The sequence below is a fragment of the Oxyura jamaicensis genome, chromosome 3 (genome assembly GCF_011077185.1).
Source record: "Oxyura jamaicensis isolate SHBP4307 breed ruddy duck chromosome 3, BPBGC_Ojam_1.0, whole genome shotgun sequence".
Classification (NCBI taxonomy): domain Eukaryota; kingdom Metazoa; phylum Chordata; class Aves; order Anseriformes; family Anatidae; genus Oxyura; species Oxyura jamaicensis.
This window is the reverse complement of record NC_048895.1, coordinates 31,414,663-31,438,788: the sequence shown is the minus strand read 5'-3', so window position 1 is coordinate 31,438,788 and position 24,126 is coordinate 31,414,663. Positions and strand designations below refer to the sequence as shown.

The window sequence follows — 24,126 nt, the reverse complement described above, 5'->3', positions numbered from 1 at the left end:
TTTTTAAGCCAACGCATTTACTTCTGATGCAAACCTACTCCCTGAAGGTTACCATCAGCTGTGTAAGAGTTGCAGAATGACAGCATTCCTCCTTCTTTCTTGAAAGTAATTCTTATGTAAAACATGTAAGCCATAGAATTATTTTATCCTTATGCACATTTATATTCATACATAAATTGAGTCACAATTATCTCACTGGGGACCACAAGCTATGTTTTCACTTGATGCAGCAGACTGAAGTTAAACACATTTGTATTTACTGTCCCAAATAGGCCTTGTCAATCTCAGCATTTTGCAAACCAGCCCGTGTTTGGACAAGCACTGCAGTCTGAACTTTTTTTTGAATGATCTGTCTATAAATGAACATTTGGCTTGCAACAGATGAAGCGATTACATAACCCTGAAACATAACTGTAATTTACCTTCAAAATTTATTACATTTGGCACTGCCATCTAAGTTTTAAGTCTGAACAATTCCAATTTTCCCGCTCAAGACTTGACAGCATATGAACACTGAAATAAAAATCAGGCAGTGAACTTAGTCAGCTTCTGACTAATGTGACTGAACAAATGCAATTAAATTAACCGAATTCTATTTTCACAAGACACTGGCCTTGTATTGCTGGAAAAAAAATATCTAAATTTTATCAAGCACTCTACAGGCTCATTCTTTCGCAGGGATTTTCATATCAGAGAGGAAGATAAATTCTCCACTGTGCCATGGAAATGCAGTGCAGTCTTTAACACTGTCAGATCATTGTCTTAACTTCTAAGTACGGCTTCAGAGAAGCAATGCTTTAGTAAATCAAATAGTCCGGTAACAACCTTCTATTCAATAAGCCTTGCAAGACCCATCTTACTATGATAAAATGGAAACTGAAACCACCCATCCAACAACCCCTGAAAGTCACAGTACTTTGCTCTTTGGCCTCCTCTTTACAGTAGGTGCACACTATGTGGTGAACTACGTGGCAGTAGTATTTTACAAGTACAACATCAAAAAACGGTGCCTCCTTTTGTGTATATCTATCATCCTTCAGCATTTATTCTGAATATTTGTTGTTTTTAACTTAGTTTTTAACTTTAGTTCAGCATTTCAGTCATACACTACACCTGATTAAGTATTAAAGGAACACTGCACAACCTTGATCCACAAATCATAAAAGCAAAGCCCAAGACACACAAGAGACCAAACATTGCTGGATTGCTATGGCCCCACTGACATTTTTTTGAAGAATGTGGTACTCTGACAGCACCAGTCTTCCGCCAGTGCAGTAGCAATTCAGTACTCGATCCTTGTAACTGCCCAAAACTGAGCAAGAGATGACAGTAAAGACCTGAGAATGAAAATACCTCCTGGTTCACACAGATGGGAATGAAAACCTCCTAGATCCATGCATAAGAACTTGTCAGCAACACTGGCTTAAAAAACAGATGATCCTTTGGGCAGTTTCAGAACCAACCCTCCACTTTCTACAAGGTCACTAAAAAGGCGGCAGTGGCTTTGTAAGTTACAACCAGTCCATACCCTTGTTATGAGTGTTATAATCCTTTTGAAGATTAACAAAAGGCTTCCACCTCTGTCAGAACAACCCTCTTTTCCTAACACTTCCAGAAGGACTCCGGTTTTGTGACACACTGGTGGCAGCACAGGTAGTTTAATGGTGGCAATCCCCTCCTTCCTACATCTTTGACAAGATGACAATTTTCAAAAATTACCGAAATTCTTGCTTGGACAAGTAAAGTGACACCAACTTCTAAAACACTGAAGGAATTATCAGATTTCCAATTAATTCTTGTCAGTTAATATACATTAGAAACAAGCTGATAATCGACATGGAGAGGTACAGGTAAAGCTGGCAGTAACAGCTCTAGAGGGACTTTACTTACTTCCTTGTTGTGGGTTTCCTGTAAGGTCATGATTTGAAAGGGAAATAATAAGCTGGAAAAGATACATAAAAAATAATATCCCACAAACACATACACAGACACACAACACCACACACTTTACAATGGGAATGTGTTCCAAGACAGATTGCCAACTAACAGAGGCAGACTAACAGAGCTGAACATATACAATATGCCTTTGTTGGAGGGTTGCTTGAGAAAAACAGGCAATAAAAATGGGTAACTTATTACCATGATAGCTTAAAAATCAAACGCACTGAACCGACTGCCATAAACCAAAGGAATGATGCATGAGGAATGAAGAAATTTCTGATTCCCAACTGATAGCGAGCTGTTCTCTAGAATGTTTTCAGAAGAATACAATATAAAACTTATCACGTCTTGCACAGCAAACTGACATGAAGCCTATGATGTAGCAGGAATGGCAAATCAAGTAGTACATAAATATGTAGGTAAGCAGCGAGTCTCAACATCTACGATATTATTGGTGCTCAGAGTTCAGCTCTGCTGCAGTTTGCTCTGTGATTTTGTGTGAGTCACACGGATCTCTCTAGATACGTTTAGATAAAGATATTTGCTCTCAAAGCACTTTAATCTCCGGAGATGAAACATCATATGAAATGTAAATGTTGATATTTACAACTTGCAGTCTTCTAATGACTGTTGAAATTTGCATCCCATATTTATCATCTGAGAGAATCGACTCAAAAGCAGTCTTCATACGTAGTTTAACAATGTGTCAACACTCAGCACAGCTCACTGCATTTTAGCTGACTGTAAAGTAAAACCAAAAAAAACAACAAAAGACACAATAAAAACATACTTGCAGAAGTGTTCCGTGAATATAATTCTGTCGTATGCAAGGACTGGTACAGTCTGGAAGCCCCCTCACCAGTGACATCACTGTGCGTGGCACTTCATTTACCATAACAAATGGAACAAGGGCCCGACCTGACATCTCACGGGATCGGTACACAGGAGAATGCCCACACCTAGAAAAAGAAATACGTATTTTTTGTCATCCAGATGCAATCCACTGCTGTGGCTGAAAACTTTAATGTTTGGATTAGGTTTGATTTTTTACAGGATAAAACAAAGGACAACGTAATGACACACACATCACAAATCAGATGCAGTCCTTCTTCTCAGGAGTGAAAGACTATTTGCCCAGACACAGAAGCCATACTACAGCCATGCTGAAGGCTTTTTGCCTTCAGAAGTTTCTGTTTTTAGATAAAGTCATAAATAAATAGACAGATAGATGATAGATACAATTAAGCCATAAAGCAGGTAAGAGCATGGTGCCATTCCATCTTTCTTCATGTTTATTGTACTTATTAAACAAGTCTAACATATTCTGAGTTTGGTTTCAATGAATTACACTCCATGTTCTTAATCAGATATTCCCATCAGAACAACGTGGTGTCTACAGGAATTTTAGGCCCTATCTCCCACTGGTTCTTAAAACACATTTTAAGACAGGGAACAGGTTTATAAGTAACAGACACATCAAAAAACACTTTTTTTTTTTATTATGTGTAATGACTATCTCAAAAATAAGTGATTTTTATTTATTCAGAATTAACTGATAAGACTCAAAACTGCACATAAGACACAGGCCGAAAAGGACTTTTTATCTTATGCTATTAACTTTTTTACTAGCTGTAGAGGTACGAATATACGTATCATTAACTATTCAGCTATGCAGTTATAGTAATATTTTAGCAGCTTTACACTACTTCAGTAGCATGTACACTGAGTTGAAGTGAAATCTTTTACAAACTGGAGGTCAGTTAGGGTTAGGCTTTCAAAGTTGGTAATTCGTGCACGTCAGCTTTTGTAACACAGCTACAACTCAGCCACTCACTCCCAGACAACCGAGGAAGTTCCCACAGGGTTTGAAATCCATGTCCAAATAACTTATACAATGTACAATCCACTATGGCAGAACTTGTCTTTTGATACCTCCTGGTATGATGAGTGTGTATGATGAGCCAGAGAGATGTCATTCCTTCCTTCTACATTCTCATTCTTTTTCCTGAATTGCTTCTTATGTATTTTCAGCTCACAAAACCATGTCCTCTGCCAAAATGGGAAAACCACTTTTCAGGGCTCTCAAACAATGCCTGCAGGGTCTTGTTCACTTATTTAAAAGTATTTACTTATTTAAAAAATGAAATTAGATTAAAAGACATTCTATGGCTTCAAATACCTCTAGCAAATTTAAGTCAATACCCCAAATAGCTGCTTGCATAGCTCACTTTAAAGAAATACAAAGAACAGTTTCCATTTTGATCCAGCAACTGAATTAATAGGGTTTTGAAGAGAAGACACTAAATAGACCTAGCGTAATAGCCTAACAGTTCTGACAACTTAGTTATGGTAGGCCACAATGCGCCTGAAACACAAATACTGCTTTAAGGAAGTGTGGAGCGATATGCTACCCTAAACTATATTCTGTGCTGGAAATTTCACCCTCATGGTATGGCAGCACATTCTATCCTCCACCTTCCCATCTTTTCCCTTAGGGAATGACTTTTAGGAAGATCCATCTTTGAAAAGGAAATGCAAAGAGTAGACTCTTCACAACAGGATGCGGAAGCAGAGCAGTCACAACTAGAGGCTCTTCCATACGGAAAAGCTTTAATCCTGTATCGACATGATGCAAGAAGCCAGCTTAGCCCTCAAAAAAACAAATTCAGCCTTTTTAAACAAAAACATTTTAATTCTACGGTATATTGAATGTAAACATGAAAAATGATTTGTCTCCAACCATCCCTTTATTTGTGCTACACCATGGTTCCTTAAGAAAGCCCTCCTCGCATACAGATGTTCTTTCCGAACACGAACGACGCTGCTGTTACACTGTGTGTCTTGCTCTCAATTAGCTGTAACTGTATACTCAAGAATGTTCTTTATTTTGTTTGTGACCTTTCACAAATTATTTTTTCCCAAGGAATCTGACATCCCTTCAGAGTGAACAGTGGAAAATGGGGTAAATGCCAGGCTTTCCTCTAACTTGTGCAAGGGTGCTTTCCAAAATGGCATGATTCAGAGGGAGTTTTGTCCTTGAACACAATGCAACAAATTTGAATGGAGCTGTGGTATTTTTTTCTTAGTAGTAAAAAATGAGAGTTGAGAAGAACTTTTAAATAACCTGATTTAAACTTTGCTTTCTTGTAAAAAAACAACAACCAAAAAACCCCAAAGATTTACCACATGCACATTATACATGTATGGACATATGCTATTTTACGTATTAAATTTTACTCCAGATTGTTATCAAATTTATTATAGACATAGAAGTGATTGCTATATATTCAGTATAGAGGAAATAATTTCACATTAAGAGTAAAATTAAGGGTTAAAATGAAGAGTAAAGCTACCTGAATTCAGGTTCACAAGGTACCCAGGTTCACAAGAGAGACTGCCACCTCAGCCTTCATACTGAATGTATGTCAGGCAAAAGCTTCAGGCTCATCTACAGACAAGTCTAATTTTCACTTCTCTTCATGCCCCAAACTGTTGTTCTCTAAGAAACTTCAGAGGGTGAGTGTTCCCCACCCCGACCCCACAAAGAAGCCAAACTGGGACCCTCAAATTAGGTTCTGGCTTGCACTTTGAGGGTCCTCAATCAGGCGGCAATGGCTTCCTCCTCTTTCTCCTCCTCCTCCCCTGGGCAAACGCCCCAGTGCCCAGCAGGTGGAGAACTGGCCCAGGACGCAGCAGTCCCAGTTCTGCAACTTTCTGAACCTTAGGAAAATGCAAACCCGCAGCTTCTGCTTGCCTGAAGGGCTGCCCAGCCACCAACCTGCCGTTGTGCTGTGCACCTGCTGTACCCTAGCACAAACCCCAACTTCTCACGCTGTTTCTTGCTTCATAGGTTGCAGTATATCTACGTAACTTAGAAAATTCATGGAAGCCTCCAACAGCACTCCTATGAAGGAACAAGAGCATCACAAAGTTTAAGAGCAGCAAAGTATATGCTTCATATGAACACATATGGGCATACAAGGAAGACATTTCATACTGGCAAACAGCTTCTCAAATCTGAGGGGAGTTCACACTTCTGCTGTTTCTTTTCCCTTTTCTATTTACCTTCTGATACTCAAAGAAAGCTGTTTTGTTTTATACCCCAACAAACACCACAGATAACACTTAAGAACACTCCTTTTCACACACATGCAAGATATCATGGCAGGCCACCGTTAGCCACCTATCCCTGAACTTCTGGATACCCTGAAGGCACTCAATGTGTGTGTGCTTCTCTCATGTTTTGGAGGCACTTGGCTTCATTCCTCAATCGTGTAAGAAGTTTGACAGAAGAATGTCAAAATAAACACTGTTTTTTCCATAGCCTGTAACAGCATCTTAAGTTAAGAGTAGGCAGGTCTGCTGTTTGCCAGATCCCATATGTCACCACTGCGGCAGCTTCCTGGCCTGGTGCTGGCAGAGAGGAACAGCAGCCGCAGTCCAGGACCACAACCCTGCGACCAAACCTGCGCCCGGCTGCCTGCTCTCAGCGTCCCTGCAGGCCAAGCAGCAGCAGCGGAGCCCTGCAGCCCTCTGGGCAACATGTGTGTGCGTGCATACTTGTATTTGAATCTTACTTGCTTTGATTTGAAGAACACACTGGGAAAATAAGAAGTGTTTTCTGTAGGCAACCTTCTTTACACGCAGCTCATGTGTAAGTAAACTTTCAAATCTCAGAAATGCCTAAAACTTTATCTTTGTTAGAACACACAACACATCAGCCTTGTTTTATTATTTCTAAAGATAGCAAGAAGCAAAGAAAACCTGCAAAATCCTTATAGGACCACTTCTATTGAATCCTCAGGGCTATTAACCACTGCTGAAGTAGCAGCCCATGTTACATTCAGCACTGTTTATCTAGGTGCACGAGGTTTTGGATATAAACATGTTTACTTCAAACAGTTCATGATCAAGAACAAAAAGTCAGTAAATCTGAAGAGCTTTCACTTTGTGTAACTGTAGATTCAGTGTATTTCCACTGCTCTGCTCCAGTGTTAACACTTAGATCTTGAACAAAGCTGCTGACTGACATAATTTATATGAGCAATTCTCAAAAGGCACAGAAGGATTCTGCACTCCTCTGCACACATCAAAGTGTCTAATTTATTACTCTAGCTATGAACAACAGAACACTGTAAATAAAAATATCTTCACTTTTTTTTTAAAAAAAAAAGAACTGCAGGTGTTTCTTACGTGATTCTTTTTCTCCCTTCCTTATTACTCCCTCTCAACAGACCTTGTGTTACCCAAATCAACAAACTAAGGATTACCTTTTATATGAATATCATAGGAACAAATGAATAGAAATCATTTTAAAAATCGTAAGTGTAGCTGAAAGTGATACATCCGTTACAGTAAGTAATACCTACAGTTGTTAGAACAAGGATTAGCCAAGAGAAAAACAACTATTGCCGGGTTTACTGGGTATCATCACCACAGTGATCTGTGTATCACTCATTATTTCACAGCTTATTAGTACTACAGATAATTGTTCCTACAGTGCTACTGACAATATCACAACGCTGTAAATTTATTCTCAGTTGAAATACATTCACACACACTGCCTTCACAGTATGTTGGACGAGGCAATCAGCAACAGCAGCCATGAAAACAGGATGGAAACAAAAGGAGAGCAGACTGAACACAGAGGAAGGGAACATTCTGCAGAAGGGGCCTGTGACCTTGTCAATCAAAACAGGTACCCTATCAGCTTCACTGAAAGAGTCCCAAAATACTAAATTTAGCAACTTCTAAATGCAGTGTAAAAAGTCCTCCAGCAAAGAGAGTTGCAAAGATAGCATTAATAAATAAATAAATAAATAAATAAAAAGAAGAAAAGACACTGTTGCTTCTTGGACTTCTATATTCAGGACAAATCAACATGACTGTACCTATTCATTAATGTGAGAGCAATCTTTCCTGGAATATAAACAGTAACCTGCTATAAATGTACCTGAGGTTTCTTTTATTTATGGATTTCCTTGGTTTATGATTCTGTTTTAAGGAAACACACTTCTGTTGTTCCCTTGCAATTAAAATATCCAAAGCACTTAATTTTTAAAACTTATTTCCCTGTGGAAACCTGTACTTTAATTAGCCTAAAGATAAATTTTTGTTCTTTATCCTGAAATTAAGGAAAAAAAAAAAAACACACACACAAAAAACAACACACCACTATAGAATAACTGGAGTTTTGACACAGCATGTCAACATATACCTGACAAGCAGAAAAACATCATAAACGTATTAAGAGTTTGTTTTAGGTTGTAGATCTACAACCAACATACGTGAATGTAGTGCAGAAAATGTTTGAACACAAACATGGATGGACACAGATCAAGTTTAATTTCAGATTATTTATGTAGCACTAAATCACTAAGCTTTTATCAATTTCCTTTAAAGTAAAGTTAATGGTTGCCCAAACTTCTGTTCTCTTTATACACCGTGTTAAGTATTTTATTCTTCCAACTTGGGCAATCAAGATAACACCTTACAGTTTTGTACAGGTAATGCTTTCCAGCAAGTACCTAATGAAACAGAGTAGCTGTAGATACTGCAGAAACTATGTAGGCAAAGCACACAGACTTTTATTTGTGAAAGCTCCCCACAAGTTATGCCAGGAGTTGTTTTTCCACATGCTTCCAAGAGCCTTCTGGGAAGAAACCGTATACATTTCTCTCTTCTTGTCACCAAGACCTAGGTTATTGTAAAAAGTGGCCAACTGATAACAAGCTGAATCAACAACAGAAACCTAAATTGCTGTCATTCAGCCAGCCAATAAACTTGGATCTCTAACATGTATGGGTAAGAACCCTGTTACTTATACTGCATGCAAACTTTAAAGCAACAGAAATACGTTCATTTCAAATTGAGATTTGTTATAAAACATGATGAAACAATTTAAACAGCATTTCTTACTTGCATTCCCATCAAGGAATCTCAATATCACCAGGTAGCTAGTTTCAGTCTAGGTTGGTTTAACTATCTGTTGAAATGAAATCACAAGAGGTTACAGCTTCCTTCATTCAAAATTGTATTTCCAATTTGTTAATTTGAGAAAAGTTACTATTTCAGCACCTTGAGATTATTTTGAAAGTTTCAACTGATTGCAAACAAGAATTTAACAAGCAATTTTGACAACTTTTTATCGGACCTATAAAAGTAACAAAAGGATCTGGGTTCTGAAAGACTTCTTCCTTTCAGCCATACCACCAAAAGTTGCTAGCCCACTACCATACAGCTTTTCCAATATTGAACTCCTTTGAACTTTTCAAACTCAGGACTGTCATTAATAATACCAACTTTTTTTTTTTTTTTTTTTTTTAAAAAAAAAGTACCACTACGCTGTTTTCCACGACATATCTACTTTCCTCTGCATAGTTGCATTACTTCTCTCCATTTTCTGTTCCTTCCTGCAAATTCTTTTGCAAATCAAGCTAATTGTTATTATTTGGCTACCTATCTTGACCATATAATTTTGACCATATAATTTTTTGGCCTAATTTTCACTAGCAAAGTACTTAATCACTGGCTGTTTTTAACTATATAAATTAAAACTACAATTACTTAACCTGATCAATTTGGTGTTGACAGCTGAGAGCCCCATTGTATTTTTCACTGGATCATGTTTCAAATAAGTAGCATATATGAAGTTTTAACCCATGATCACTGACACTGGTCCTTTTCAGTGCAATACTGGAGAAAGATGTTTTCACTATCAGTGCTCATGATCACGTCACCATTTACTCCCCAACAAACTGACAGCTCCCTACATTTTGTGAATATTTCACAAATTGCTTCAGACGATAATCTGCCAATGAGTAGCAGACTGATGAAAACAGTAAAAACTGGAATAAGGAATCAGCAATGAATACCTAGAAGCAGCAATATTTCCTGATGGTACCATTTGAATGGGAAATGAACATCTGCCCACAATTTAAAAGAAAAGGCTGCAAATTACAGCAAAGAACATGTAAGTTGTACGTTGACTTTTCGTTGATGAGGAAGTCTTGAGCAGTGTACTGCCAATCAAGTATTTCATAGTCTTCCCTATCACTGCAATCTGAACTAAAGTAAACAAACGCCAAGCTATTTACTGTTTGTTATTTAAAGATTCTAAAAAAATAAACAGTCTGAAAACCTGCTCATTAATAAATACTCAATGCAAACCATAGGTAAAGTAGAGATCAGTAGCAAACAATATGTGATTAGGATTACACAGAGAGAACACTGTAACTAGAACCTGAGGAATTCCAAACCCAGTCCCAACTCCCAAGACAGGAACTACACTCAGAATGGAAATGCATTTCTCTGTTTCTCCATTAATCCCCAAACATGCCCAAGTTCCATCACAGATGTCAGATAATTCTCTCTCTTGCACTTTGTCCAAAGTGGTTGGATAGGATCAGAGAGAAGAGAAAAAAAAGAAATAAACGAAACAAAGTGTATGTGCACATGTGCATACATGACAGGGGACTTCACCAAGTCAGCCTTTTCTAACAAAAGACATTCCACTTGCACGTTCCTAATAAGTGCAATTCTTCCACTTTAGGCCTGAAGGAACTTCTGTGACTTAAAAAAAAAAAAAAAAAAAAAAGCTTTTAAAGCTTTTTCACACACACAAAAAAATCAAGATTAGTTTCACTACATAGATTTAGTATCAGAACATACTACAAAACAATGAGAATGAAAAAAAAAAAAGTGTTTTAGAGGCATGCATTGTTCCATTTTCTGTATACCTATGTCAGCACATGTACTTTGGGAACCTTACATATATTCAAAAGAGCATCTGCCTTTGCCATACACTGACAGGTCAGGGAATCTCCACAAGGAGAATTTTGTTGCCTTACTGCTCCGTCTTGTCCCAGGTACAATTTCTATGCAGCCTATACAGGTTTTGTCACAGGGCTTTAGCGAAACAGAACCAGACACCTGACAGACCAGACAAAATTCAATAGAAGTTACTTAAACACAAAGCAATAAACTTAACCAGCATAAATCAATGACAATTAACTTTTTCCAAGGAATAAGTGCCCAAATGCAAGTAACATCATTGACCAGTAAATAGTTATAATCACAACACCTCCTAGAATAGCAATATTCCTATACTTTTATTAGATATTTCCTTAAGAAATTATTTCCGCAATATATTTCCTTAAGAAGTGAGTTCTTACAGATTTGTAAAGTAAGACAACTCTGATTCCTAGGGAGCATCTGAATTCATGTTCAGACACTCTACTTTCTAAGAAGCTAAAATAAAAGGGGATTAATCTCACTTAATACACATTTTTTTCAAAGTGCCTAAAATGCACAAATTGATGATTTACCATATTACTACACAAAGTTTAAAAACAGCAAGATCATAATTTTATGTATGCATCTTTACACAATTGAATTTGTTGTTCAAACCAAAAGACGAACTATTACCATAGTATCTCTTCCTGACCTGTGGTGAAGTAAATGAAGCAAGGAAAACTGAAAGGAATATGTAAGGAATTTGTCAAGAGAAGAGGAAAAAGAATGGACAGAGAAAAGAACAAGTAAAGCAGCATCAGAATGACCTTTTTTATCTTAGAAGAATAATCAAAGAACCAGAGATAAATCAGTCAATGGCAAAAAACAGCATAATAAGGTAAGTATATAAAGTACTCTTAGCATTTGAAAGCCATATTTGAGCAGTTAAATACAGGATTATTTAACATCATTAGGCTGCTTCATTACATGAGAAAGGTCTTAAATAATCAGAAAACTACTGAAAACGGTCCTTTGTACTACGTTCAAGCAGAGTACAATTGAAAGGCTATTTTTATATTTCAAGCAAGTATTTGCCAAGATAAACTGATTCCCTTTGGCCAATAAAAGCTGCAAAAGAAAATTAGTGATAAGAGATCAAAATTCAAGTTCTTATTTCTATTAGAACTTAGTATTTTGAATAACAGCATTTTTAAAATTGTCTCTGACAATACTTTTTCTCTGAATAGTGTTTTGTACAGGACAAAATATATAACCTGTACTTTGCACACTGAACCACTCAGACTTCACTGAATGAGTATAATCTTTTATAACAGAAGCCCATATTTTGCTTTCAGATTGTAAGAAAATTTTCTATACTTCTATGCTTCTTAGTTTGGATTGGCACCTGCTTAAGAAGTGATTTAACCAGAAGTCAACAAAAACTTAATGTATTTATCCACTGAATAAAACCTAGAGTACTACTGCATGTATGGACTAGACTCATGCAGAATTGTGGGCCCTACGATTTTTTAAATTATTATTAATGTATTTTGCTTTTCCTCCCAAGTTTGAAAAATTTGAGCCAGCAGTGTGTACGCAGCTGATGCGCTGATCTCCTGTCCTTCTCAAACTTTCTTTTAAGAGACACAGCAACAGGGCCAAAAACCTTTTCTTCATCATATGCAATTTTGCTTTCCTTGCATCCTAGTATCATTAACTGTAAGAGTTACAGTAATTATCCTTGTCTATTAATGACAAGCTCACAGGAGTAGTACCAAGTTAAAAAAATAACAAACAACAACTTATCAGTTACGGCTGGTGGATGGAAGGGGAAAGAGAACAGCAATAAATAGCTAGCACTTTCCACTATCATCTATTCCTGGTCCCTGATTAAAGACAGTACTGAGGGATTTTTGAAAGCAGTTTCTCTGTTTTACAGAAAGATGCAAATTGTAAAATTTTCCACAAGAAAGCTGTGTCTATTTCATAACTACTTTAATTTCATGGAAAGATGTTCACACTTCTATTTAAATTTTCCTCAGAGTTTCTTCAATGACTTGCAACAACATAAACCTAGATGCAATATTGCCTTGAAATCTATTTAACACAAATTTACTGTCCAAAATCCACAAAAAAAACCCACAAAACATTAAAAATGGTTTTGTTCGAGGTAACACCAGACACAAACCCAAAGCGGCTGTGTTTTGTTTTTGACACAAAACCAACCAACCAACCAGCCAACCACCTTATACTGAGTTTGAGATTTTAAAGCTAGTGTTTTTTTGTTTTGTTTTGTTTTTTCCAACTGCTTAAATGATTACTAAGTCATGCTCCTAGAAAGGACTAGACTTCAATTACTGAAAAGTATCCAAGTCAATATAGCAATACCCATTTACTCCTTCAGATGATTCAGTCCAGAACATTTAACATTAAACAAACACATTGGCAATGCTACAGTACAAGAGGGCATAAGGTAACTCAAATTTGGATCATTCAGAAGAGATTACAGGTTTTTGAAAGGGGCTAGGGGAGGAGAAAGGGAGGTTATGTTTCTTTTTCATACTTAAAACATTACCTCCCAATTACCTCCCCTGTTAATCAAAAACATTCTGTACATTCCTTCATCTTAGAAAGTAATCAGTAAAGTAGACCTATCTAGCTCTTACAAAAGAAAAAAAAAAAAAAAAAAAACAACTGGAGGTAATAAGTTGTGAATCATAGTGTTCCCTTCCAAATAAAACATCTGCATGGGGGAAGGGGAAAACACAGATTTTAATAAAACTGCAGAAAGGTAATCAAATGCCCTAGTTCAACAGGGAGTAGCAAGCATGTGCATGGAGATTGAGATTTGTCCTTGTAGCATTTGATCCTACTCATATTGTGCAATTCACCTCAGCACGGTCAGAGCAACCACAACTCTACTCCCACTAGATGGAAAATTCCACTCATGTTTAAGAGAGACTGTTCAAAAGCCTAATTACAAATCTTCCTCCTAAACCCTGTTTTGCTCAGTGAACTGCTCACTTGTCTGTAAACTAAGTACTCTGCTCATCCTCTCAGAGCAACAAATGAATGCCATTTGATTGTGGGTTGAGCCCCGTAAAGAGTCTGAAAATCAGTGATGGGTTAAAGCCACCCTTCCTCTCTCCCTACTGCATAAGCAAGATCTATCCTTGGCAGCGTCACAGTCAGAGAAATCTAAAAATCTCACAATAAACTGTGGCAATTAAGTGTCATAATTGCAATGGGCTACTGTGTAATTATATGTATACGTAGATGTTATACAATACAATTCTGTATTGAGCAATTTGAAGCAACGGTTAATACATACAAGTTAATGTCTTGATGAACATGGCCTTTGGCATCAGGCAGTCTCTTTGATCCTATGTGCCTACTTCACAGCCATCTTTATTACTGCCTTCTAAAGCCAAGTGACTAGGGAAAAAATATTTTAGTTCATCCGCTCCTGTAGAAAGGAAAATCACAAGTGGAATAGAAAGGAAAACAGCAAGGTATTTATCTTTCCCAGGTAAATCCCTGGTATTCACTCCAACTAATGCAGAGTGAACTGAAGATAATCACGGTATTCACAGAACAAAGGCAGAAGAGCTGTAAACGGAAACGCAGTCAGTAATATCACATCGAGCTATCTCATAAATGCATTCTACCACCAAGCAAATCCAGAAGTACTGTCTCCTGGCAACCATAAAAAATGCCTGCGTTCTGCTAGATAACCCAACAGAAACCCATGTGTGTACACTCAAATACAATTTGCTGTCTTTAACATATATATATATATTAATAAACATATATATATATGTTTATATATATAATATATATATATATATTATATATATATATAATTATTTTCGGCTTACACCAGAATCCAGAGTGCTTACTGCCATATTCAAAGGAAAACTTCCTTCTGTACCACACCACTCCTCTTTAGGAACACAGTCACTAACAGTGGTTAAAGTGGGGTAAGCCCAATGTCTTAAATGTTTCAGGTTCTTCTTGTAAAGGTTTTGTTGTTTTTTTCTCCCCACATCTTCTGAAAGGATTTAAATAACCACAAGAAGTAATTGTGACCACTGTCAAAGACTTACCTTGCTGGTGTACGGACCTTGCTAAAAGTAGCAGGTAATACAAAAAAGAAAACCCCAAAGATGTAACCAGAAGATTATCAAAGGTAAAACTATTACTGACATTGGAAACTATGCCAAAACATTCTATTAAAAAATAGAAATAATAAATATGCTTTCTCTAGTGTAGTTAACAAAGGCAAAAAGACAATGTTAGTTAATGAACATAACCAACAAATACAGCTTTAAATGTTTCTCCAAAAGCATTTCAGGTTTTAATGTGGCAAAAAACCAAACAAACAAACTTTTAAATGGCTAAACGCAGTGCATTTAGAAACACTTACTAAGGAGTTTTTACTTAAAAAAAAGTTATTCTTGAGAATTCCAGATAAACATCATAAAAAGCAAGAGATAAATCACATTTACAATGAAGAATAAGCAGGCTGTTGTTATTTTTTTCTAACATAAATATATCAGTTTAAAATAAAAATCAGAAGATCTTAGGGTAGAAATAACTTTATCTCTGAAGGAACAAGATCTAGCATCGAACTTTCTCAGCCTACTGCTCTGAAGCTTTCACAAGACTTCCTCTCAAATAGCGATTATGCTTATTTTCCCTCACCCACCACAGCCCTGTCCCCTTATCAGGCACCCCATCCCACAACGGCGTCATACAGAAAAGCAAAAATATCTGCTGAGTCTTTCAATATAACCACCATATAAACAAAAGTTACACTGTATAAAACTGGTAAAGTCATCTTAGAAATATATTAGGTATAGGATAAGTCTACCTCTATACAGCTATGTAAATACATATAAATAGGTGGATATGGAGCTAGATATGCACACACATGCATCTACAAAAGGTATTAGTGAGTTTATAAGCTACTGACAATTTATGAGTTACCAACAACCATTCTGCAGTACTGAAAAACCCATCAAGAGTTTAGCAATGCAAGATTTGTTTTACAAAGCCAGTCAAGCTCATCAGTGTACATCTACCCTCTCTCTGGCAGCAATTGAGTTTTTGCAGATGAAGATTTATGAACAAATCACACAATGGCTTGCATAAGCTGAAATTCTTTCCACCCCCCAAACAAGATGTAATAAGAAATGAAAATACAACCAATCAATATCAGTGGTTTTCCTTTAAGAATTAAAGCTTAAAGCTGAAGAGAAGCTTAAAAAAGGCATTTCATTGAAAGAGCAAACACACACACACACAGACTCTACAAAGAACTCCCATTACATTAAAAACTACCAGAGAACTACCTTACCTGATAATAAATGGTACAAATGGTGCCATGCTGAGTGCTGAGTAAGTGCCATCCATTGGAGATGGATACAGCTTTCCCAGGATTAAAAGCAAAAGGAACAAACTTGGATGGATTTTCAGCTCTTCAGCTTCACTAAAGAAAAAAGTAGGAAGAAGTATTTGGTGCAAGAAGTATCATCCTTTATGCTGATCTTAAGACTCCTCCATATGCACAGTACTCTTCTGCATTTCTGGTTCAAGGTACACTAGGCAGACCATGGCAAGACAGGAAAACTTTGCTAGGATCAAACATGGCATCAGATCTAGGGCACCACTGGGGACTTCTCTACGAAGGCAACTTAAGGCTGTGCTGCCTTTACTATCGTACATTGTCCCAAGCCTCCTTAATCTTTAACAATGGCGAGCTGCACTTGCTTTGAAGTAACATTAAACACCAGAACAGGTATAGTTTCTCCAAGATCTGAGCAACTGAGAAAGCTGAGTTACAAAAAGATGGTTTAAAACAACAACAAAAAAGTCTCTCTCTCATTTGGGAAAGAAACATGCATTTGGTAGATAGATAGCTGGATTAAAGAATAGCTCTTGTCATCAACACCAAGTGGCTACTATTCATACTGTAAAAATAACCAGAAATCCAAATTAAAAATAATAATAAAAATAAATTTTAAAAAAATCAACAACTCCTTATTTAGTTAATGAGAAGAAAAAAAAAAGCAAGCTTTAATTTGAATTGAAAAAGCATTCAAGGACAGTGTTTCAGGCAACAGCTTTCCATCTTTTTCAGTGTAAAGACTTCCAAAATTTTCTAGCGATGACACTGTCACCCTTTAAACCGTCAGGTAAAGCAGACTGCTGCATGCAGACTGCACAACACGCAGTGACTGTCAAAACTCTTCTTCCCAACTATTCACCACAGGCCCATTAAACAGACAGCTGAAACTCTCCTCTAAATCAGCCGCTGAACTTCCACAGTTTATACCGTAACATTTTAAGAAAAAACAAAGGCAGTACTGGTTTACTTTAAAAGTTCATGAACCTGGGAGTAATAGCATCAGCGTCATCCCAAACTGTGTCATCTGCATTGATCAAACTGGAGCTCTCAGCCACCATTTGTGGACTCGGTGAAAAAAGATCAAGGACCTTCCACAAAGTCAGTGTGTCACCGTCTGGAAAGCGGTCATTTAGGGTCACACTAGGCCTATGACCCTCTATCATTTAAACACATTAGAAAGTCTCATTAAAAATGAGACAGTCAAACAACCAGTTTCTGTCCTGCCCTGAAAAATATGCCTTCTTTAACATCTGATCCTAGGAATGCAGCAACTACAGGGATGAATAAAAGCTGCTACTAATGACTCAATCATACTTCATATTCCAGAGCCTCACTGCAATATGCAAGTCATAGGAAAATGGCTTAAAAAAGCACTGGAAGAACTACATAACTTCAAGATCACTGATGAAAATAGCAGCACTATGGTATAAGTGACGACTCAGTTTAAACTTTACATTGCACTTCATATTGCAAAGCTTTCAGAGATACCATCTTACCTGTTTGAAGTGTTGGCTACAACCTCCAACTGCTTGAGAAGAAAAGGATAGAGACTTGGAAATCGAGAGAAAAACTCCCTTCCTGTCATTCTGCAGAAGGGAATGAAGAAGAGTTACAGTGAGCATTCACAGTAATTAGTTACACCCAAAATACTAGTTTACTTAGTAGATTTTTGATGCTATGGTGAACTCAGAACCAGAAGAACCATGCACTCACAATGAACTCCTTTCAAACAAGACACGCTGTTTTCATAAAAATTAAAAAGACAATACATCATCATTTATCCAATTTCAGTAACTCTGCCTGTATGTGTGCATGCTAGCACTTTGTCTGCTGAGCTGTTCAGGCCTTTCAGGAAAAGCCCCTTAATTGCGCTAAAAAGAAAAGACATAGCATCTTAAATTCTGGCACCATTTTAACAACATGCTGGTTGAACAAAAGAAAACTGCATTTGCTTTAGTATATAGCTCATGTACTAAACAGCTAACAAAATGTATGCGATACACATTCACTAATAGATGCTCATATTTTATTGATACTGCAAAGTATCTCAGAATAGTAACTCCACGAAGATGTGCAAAACACAGCAGCAGACCTGGCTGACCTTCCATTAGCCCCCTTCACAGTGCTGCCTCCAGCACATGGCAGTGGTGACGTTTCCAGGCCACACACTCCCTTGCACAGCCATAACCACCACGTTCAAAACAGAACAAAGCACCATACCGATCAACTCACTGCTAGCCAGAACTAGTGTGTCAGCAGAGTTCAAGCCACAATAGCAAATCAGCCCATGCTTAAAAGAGTAAGGAGAAGTCTTCTGTGTTTGTTTGCTTTATAGCCTTCTAACCAGATACAGGACAACATCATGGTTTGCAGGAAGACATTTAGCATCTTCTAAGCAGGAACAACTGAACTGTTAGGTTAGGGAAGTTCTAATTAGACATATGTGCTATGCAGATGAAACAGAATTCCTTCAAAAACAAATAAAAGGCCAGCCATTTAGTACAACAACAACAACAACAACAGAACAGCTATAGAGTTTGCTTGCCACATGAACAACTAGGCTAATTAAGTGCATTTTAGGTCTACAAAACAACATGGTAAGACAGCAAGACAATGTTTGTAAAAATAAGCAAGAGTAAATCAGCACATGACAATCATCAGTAAAGCTTCTTCCAGCACTCAGCCTCAGCCACAGGCCACAAAATAAATACAGCAAAAAAACAATTTGCCAGATGGAAACAAATGCTCAAACAAAGAGGTACGTACAGGAAGCTTCCTCTAGGCACGTACGAGCAGTACACTGAAATGCCGCAACTAAAAGCATGACCAAGGAGTCTGCAATAGCTATTATGACTACCAAAATAAATAAATAAATCAGGTAAAAAAGGGGATGAAAACATTCCAAGTGTGAGTGAACTTAAACTGAAGTACTAATGAGGATGGTTTAACACACCAGTACTGATAATCTGTGTTTATTTAAACAGAAACACACATGTACTTTCTTCTCACACACAATGGCTGCCAGCCACCAAATTCTCCTAATGTCCCATAGTCAGATTTCAAAACTTCACTCTTCCAGCTCATCTAACAGCTTCTTCAAAACAACTGCAAGTTTTCCATACATATGTTGCATAGCAAGCTGAAGACAAAAATGCCAAACAGCACGAAATAAGAGCTACATAAAAAGACGAAGTCAAAAAGCTCACAACATTACATATGAAAATACAGTGAGATGTACAACATTACAACTCTGTATTAAAAAAGAACTCAATAAAAATGCTTTGACATCTCCACCTCTTACACTACACAGTGCATCAGGCACAAAAGCACAATGTAGGCTAAGCTTCCTACAGAATGTATGGCCACTGGTTAGAGGGTTAAGAGAGGACTGCATGCAAGGAGCACCTCGTGCAGCAATTATTTTTGAACAGGCCCATTTTCTGTATGTTAAAAATTCAGAAACCAAATTTGAACCAATACTAAATACGGAACTGAATATTCTTACAAAGGTAGCCCTAAAATTCTTTGTAATTAGTGTAGTTTCACAAATCTTTTTGATAGGGAAAGACAGTGCATTGGGTAACTTACATAACCTCTCCCCGTTCCACAGGTTATGTGAGGGGAGAAGATAGTCTCATCAAAACCATTAATCAGTAGGTACCTGCAGAAAAGATGCCCAAAGGCACTTTCAGACAGAAAAATTAAAAAAAAAAAAAAAAAAAAAAAAAAAAAAAAGAACTGCCTATGCGCAGCCTGGATGTCCAGGGATCGTTTTAAGATCATCTTGTTTCAGAGAGGAAACAAGAAAGACTATGGGTTAGCAGAAATGCTGCAAAATGAAAAGGCGTTCTGAAAAACACAGAGCACGGACTTGAGTGTGAATCTAGTGCCGGGGAATGTCCAGGTGGGGAGATTTGTAACTGAAGAATCAACAGAAAGCAAACCAGCTTGAGTGAGTAAAACACAGAGGTATTTAGTTGTCTCATTTTTGATTACTGACCGTGCTTGCTGTTCCTGGAAACGTGCACGCATTATTAGGCACGCACAAGTGACTGTGTACAGTAACTTAACAACAGCAGACCGTGACACTAAGCCACCTATTTTCTGTTTCATCAAAAGGAGGTTGCTTTGAGAAGTGAACACCAGTGCTTTAAGGTTTGGCTTATGCATGCTGGTGATATGAACAGTTGTGCATGTGTACACACACACAGATATGAGCTAGATTTCGCAAGTAATAACTTATCCGTATCTTTAAAAGGAGATAAGTACTTGATACACCCATTTATAAAGGGGTACACCAATCAAATCTTGACTGAAACAACTCACAAAATCAGTTAGCGGTTCTCATGGAACAAACTTTGTCCTCCTTTTCTAAATTCTATCTGACAAAGAATGACAGATTTACGTTGTAAGTACAGAAAACTATTCATTCTTCCTGTTAGGCACAAACACAGGTCAAAATATTTCTGATGTTATAACCACCCACAGTTAAATCCTTAAAATCAATAGTTTGCAGATTACAAGATTTTAAAGCTACCCACCCTAAAACATGTTTATAAGAGAATTATGAAGAGCCTTAAGACACTAACATGTCTCTCATGTCCAGCTGAAATCATTTGATATTGCATCAGAGCTCATCTTTGACAGTATCATAGGCTCTCCAATAGTAGTTTCTTTTTTCCTGCTAGTAAACCAAGAGCAGCACAATTTCACCATTTCAGATGGGATTAGTGAGATCTAAACAATGGATTGGTGGAAGGTTACTTACTGAAATAGGAAGCAGTGTAATGAAACAGAAAGATTATCAGTGGGCTGACGATGCTTACAATAAATCCCCACTCCCCAGTGTAAAATGTCATCCAAGTATACAGTTAAAACAGTGGTTAAAATCAAAATGTTCAGATAGAAATAATGAAAGGACACTTATCTTCCTAAAATAACTTGTAAAAAGATATTTTTTAAAACCATGTAAATACAAAATACTTTTGTATATAAGTAGGAAGGAATATGCAATACAGTCCTACAGAGGCACCTTCTCTATCACACCACAAAGAATCAAGTTGCACTGACCATACCTAACTATGCTATGAGTTATTGAGCCAAACTAACTCTTGACAGAGTGAGAACCTTTGTCTGCTCCAGAGCCTATTCAGGAAGGAAAGAAGATGAGGATGACAGCAAAAAAGGAGTTTCAGAGTACATAGAGCATTCATATAAATTGGCCAAATGTTACTCTGAAGGCACAGGATGCAACGAAGGACAGAATCTGATTCCTAGCAGAAGCATTTGGAAGATAACAGTGAATCACAGCTAAACTAACAAAAAATTATAAAATTTACAGTTTTGCTACTGTTTCATAGGAAAAATGAAAAAAAAATGCCTTTTCTTTTTTCTAGAATAGAAGCCTTTATTATATTCTTGATTGTCATTAGCTCTTCTATTCAATCACCCCTGGACTTTTATATATGCTTTTTTGTTGTTTGTTTTTACCTTTTTTTAAAATCTTTTATTACTTTTCAGAGTAGAATCTTAGGTGGCTTACAGTAAGATAAAAATCATGTATGTGCAAGTTTCCGTTTTATCTGCTTTGCTTATGCAGACATTCATACGCATATCATCAGACTTCCAGAACCAAATTCATAAACTCTATGAAAAGCTGTATCATGACCAGAGATGTCACAGCATTTGTCTGAATAGTAACTTAACACTGTATAATGAGAAGGCTCTGCATTTATATACGTAGTGTTTTTCTAATTAAGTATTCCACCTTTATCCACAATAAGCGTGTGAATTATTTAACTGCATTTCAAAAACCATTGGAGAAAAAAAAAATGTGGATGTTGCAATGTTCTTTTCTAAGCTGTGCTGTACACTTAAGGGAATACTCTAGATTAAAATTCTGCTGTGACACTGGGGCATACATATCATTTTACTGTGACATGTGTCAGAGATTACCTGCTTCTGTTCTTTCATTTATTTTTCTGAAGAACTAAAAGCTCTGTAACCTTGTATCCTGCTTTTAGTAACTGACATGTTAAAGAACATTTACAGTAAATCTGTTCGTATTTCATTTTAGCACTGCTGAGATTTAGAGACTACAAATCTTCTTAGGGCAGCAAGGGTCTTTGGTGTTCATTTTGAATAAAAACGTTGCTAAGGTCTTGTTCGTTATCATTTATTAAGAAAGTAGATCTCCTGTCTCAGAATATAGAAAAATTTACTTCCTATTAGAAAAGATATACTTCAGAATAAAATAAAAAATGAATAGAAAGCGTCTTCTTCATCTATATAAGAATACCAAATACGAATGGATGACGTGATTTTATAATGGGGTTAAGACCAAAGCCAGTTCAGCTATACATGTTCTAAGAGTTAAATGAATTGTTTGCTCCTTAAGTATCACTGAAGAACCTGACAGCTTCATTTTATGGCAGGACAACTGAAGGTTATAGGACACACAAAACAAAAGTTATCCTAACTGAAGGGGAAGCAAAAATCAAGAACTTACTACACTCAACTCAAAGGATAACCTCTATCGTGGATTTTAAAACACATCAAGACAGAACGGTATTATACAACAGGGAAAGCAAATATGTAACATTTTAAGTTATTTCCAAGTGCTGCTGGGAAGAATGATTCAGGAAACTATAGACCTTTATTCTGGCCTCAAGAATATACAGAAATTTAGGGAAAAAAACGAACTTGAAAAAGAAGAGATAAGGAAATAAGATAAAGGGGAATGCAGTGCAACATGCAGAATTATTTGTAACTAAATTGTGCCAACTTAACCCATACCTTACCCAAGACAGATAATCATTTTTCTAGACAAAGAAAATGAAGAAGTTCTGTAATACAAACCTCCTGAATGTTACATCAACAAATGAAATGTTTGAAATCTGCAAACATGTTATTCAAAATTTGCTCAAAAGGAAAAAGTGTGGAAGCTCCAGCAGCTCTGAGCAGAGATTCAGTTCTCATATCCTTCCTTCACAGTTAAAAACAAAAAACACATAAATGGAGGGAAAAAAAAAAAAAAAAAAAAAAAAAAAAAAAAAAAAGGAGGCAGGGAACAGCAAGAAGTAGCCTGAGGAAAAATTTACATAACATTTACATTTGGCTTTACAGATTAAACTTTAAGTGTAATCTATACAAGTGACAGTAAAATATATGACACACTGCAACTAGGGTAAGCTATCTGATAAAACAGATAAAAGAAGTAAGACAATGCCAATGAAAATCCACTGATGAAACAAAACTCAGGATTGTCTGTAGAGAGGGAAGGTTAAAACACTACGAAACAAAAAGCTTAGATATCTTTGAGGACTGGAACAATGAAAAGACATGACATTAATGGAAGACAGAAAGATTGCATGTATGAGGACTCATTAAAATGTGTTACAACTTGGACCTCATCAGCTGGAAACAGCAAAAGGATCCAAGCTTGTATCACCTGCTATCTCAGATCCCTCATCAATAAGAGGAAGGAAAAGGGAAAGAGCGATTCTGTAACACATCAGTTCTGATCCAGTCAGCATGGACATGGATATATTAATGCCACTCTGCAACAATCACGTAGGATGTACCTGAATACATCACAACTAATTTCCAGCTAGGCGAGATGCTTAAAAAAGCTGCTCGCATGACCAAGGGAATAGAAAACAAATTTTTGAGAAGAGATTTAAAGACCTCAGCTTGTTTTGTCTGGCAAAATTAACACAGAAGGAATATATGACTGACATCCACAAATACCTCAAGGGAAGCATCAGGAGAGAAAATAATTATTTAAAATAAAGGACAATGCTGGCATAAGAACAAATGAGTATTAAATGGCCATGAATAAATATAGGCTGCAAGTTAAATTTCTAATGATCAAAGCAGCAAGATTCTTGAGAAGTCTTGCTTGGGAAGAGGGCATTCCTAGAGTCTTCCCGCAGGAATAGTGGGAAAAAGCAAATTGTTTCTCAGATGAGACCTGATCAGTTCATGAAAGAAACAGTATAGCAAGCCTGTTTATTAGAAGAACTCAGTCAATGCTCCCGGAG

At 36.9% G+C, this 24,126-nt stretch overlaps 1 protein-coding gene across 3 annotated transcripts in view; it reads right to left on the bottom strand.

Moving 5' to 3' along the window:
• The window catches only part of THADA (THADA armadillo repeat containing), a 161,167-nt gene that overhangs the window by 88,258 nt on the left and 48,783 nt on the right, over positions 1 to 24,126 (bottom strand). For all 3 annotated transcript variants that reach the window (XM_035321145.1, XM_035321144.1, XM_035321143.1), the window contains exons 27-29: positions 17,581 to 17,670; positions 16,034 to 16,165; positions 2,732 to 2,900 (exon numbers count right to left, since the gene is read on the bottom strand). In XM_035321145.1, the coding sequence (XP_035177036.1) occupies positions 2,732 to 2,900; positions 16,034 to 16,165; positions 17,581 to 17,670 (391 nt within the window). The remainder of the gene's footprint in view (positions 1 to 2,731; positions 2,901 to 16,033; positions 16,166 to 17,580; positions 17,671 to 24,126) is intronic.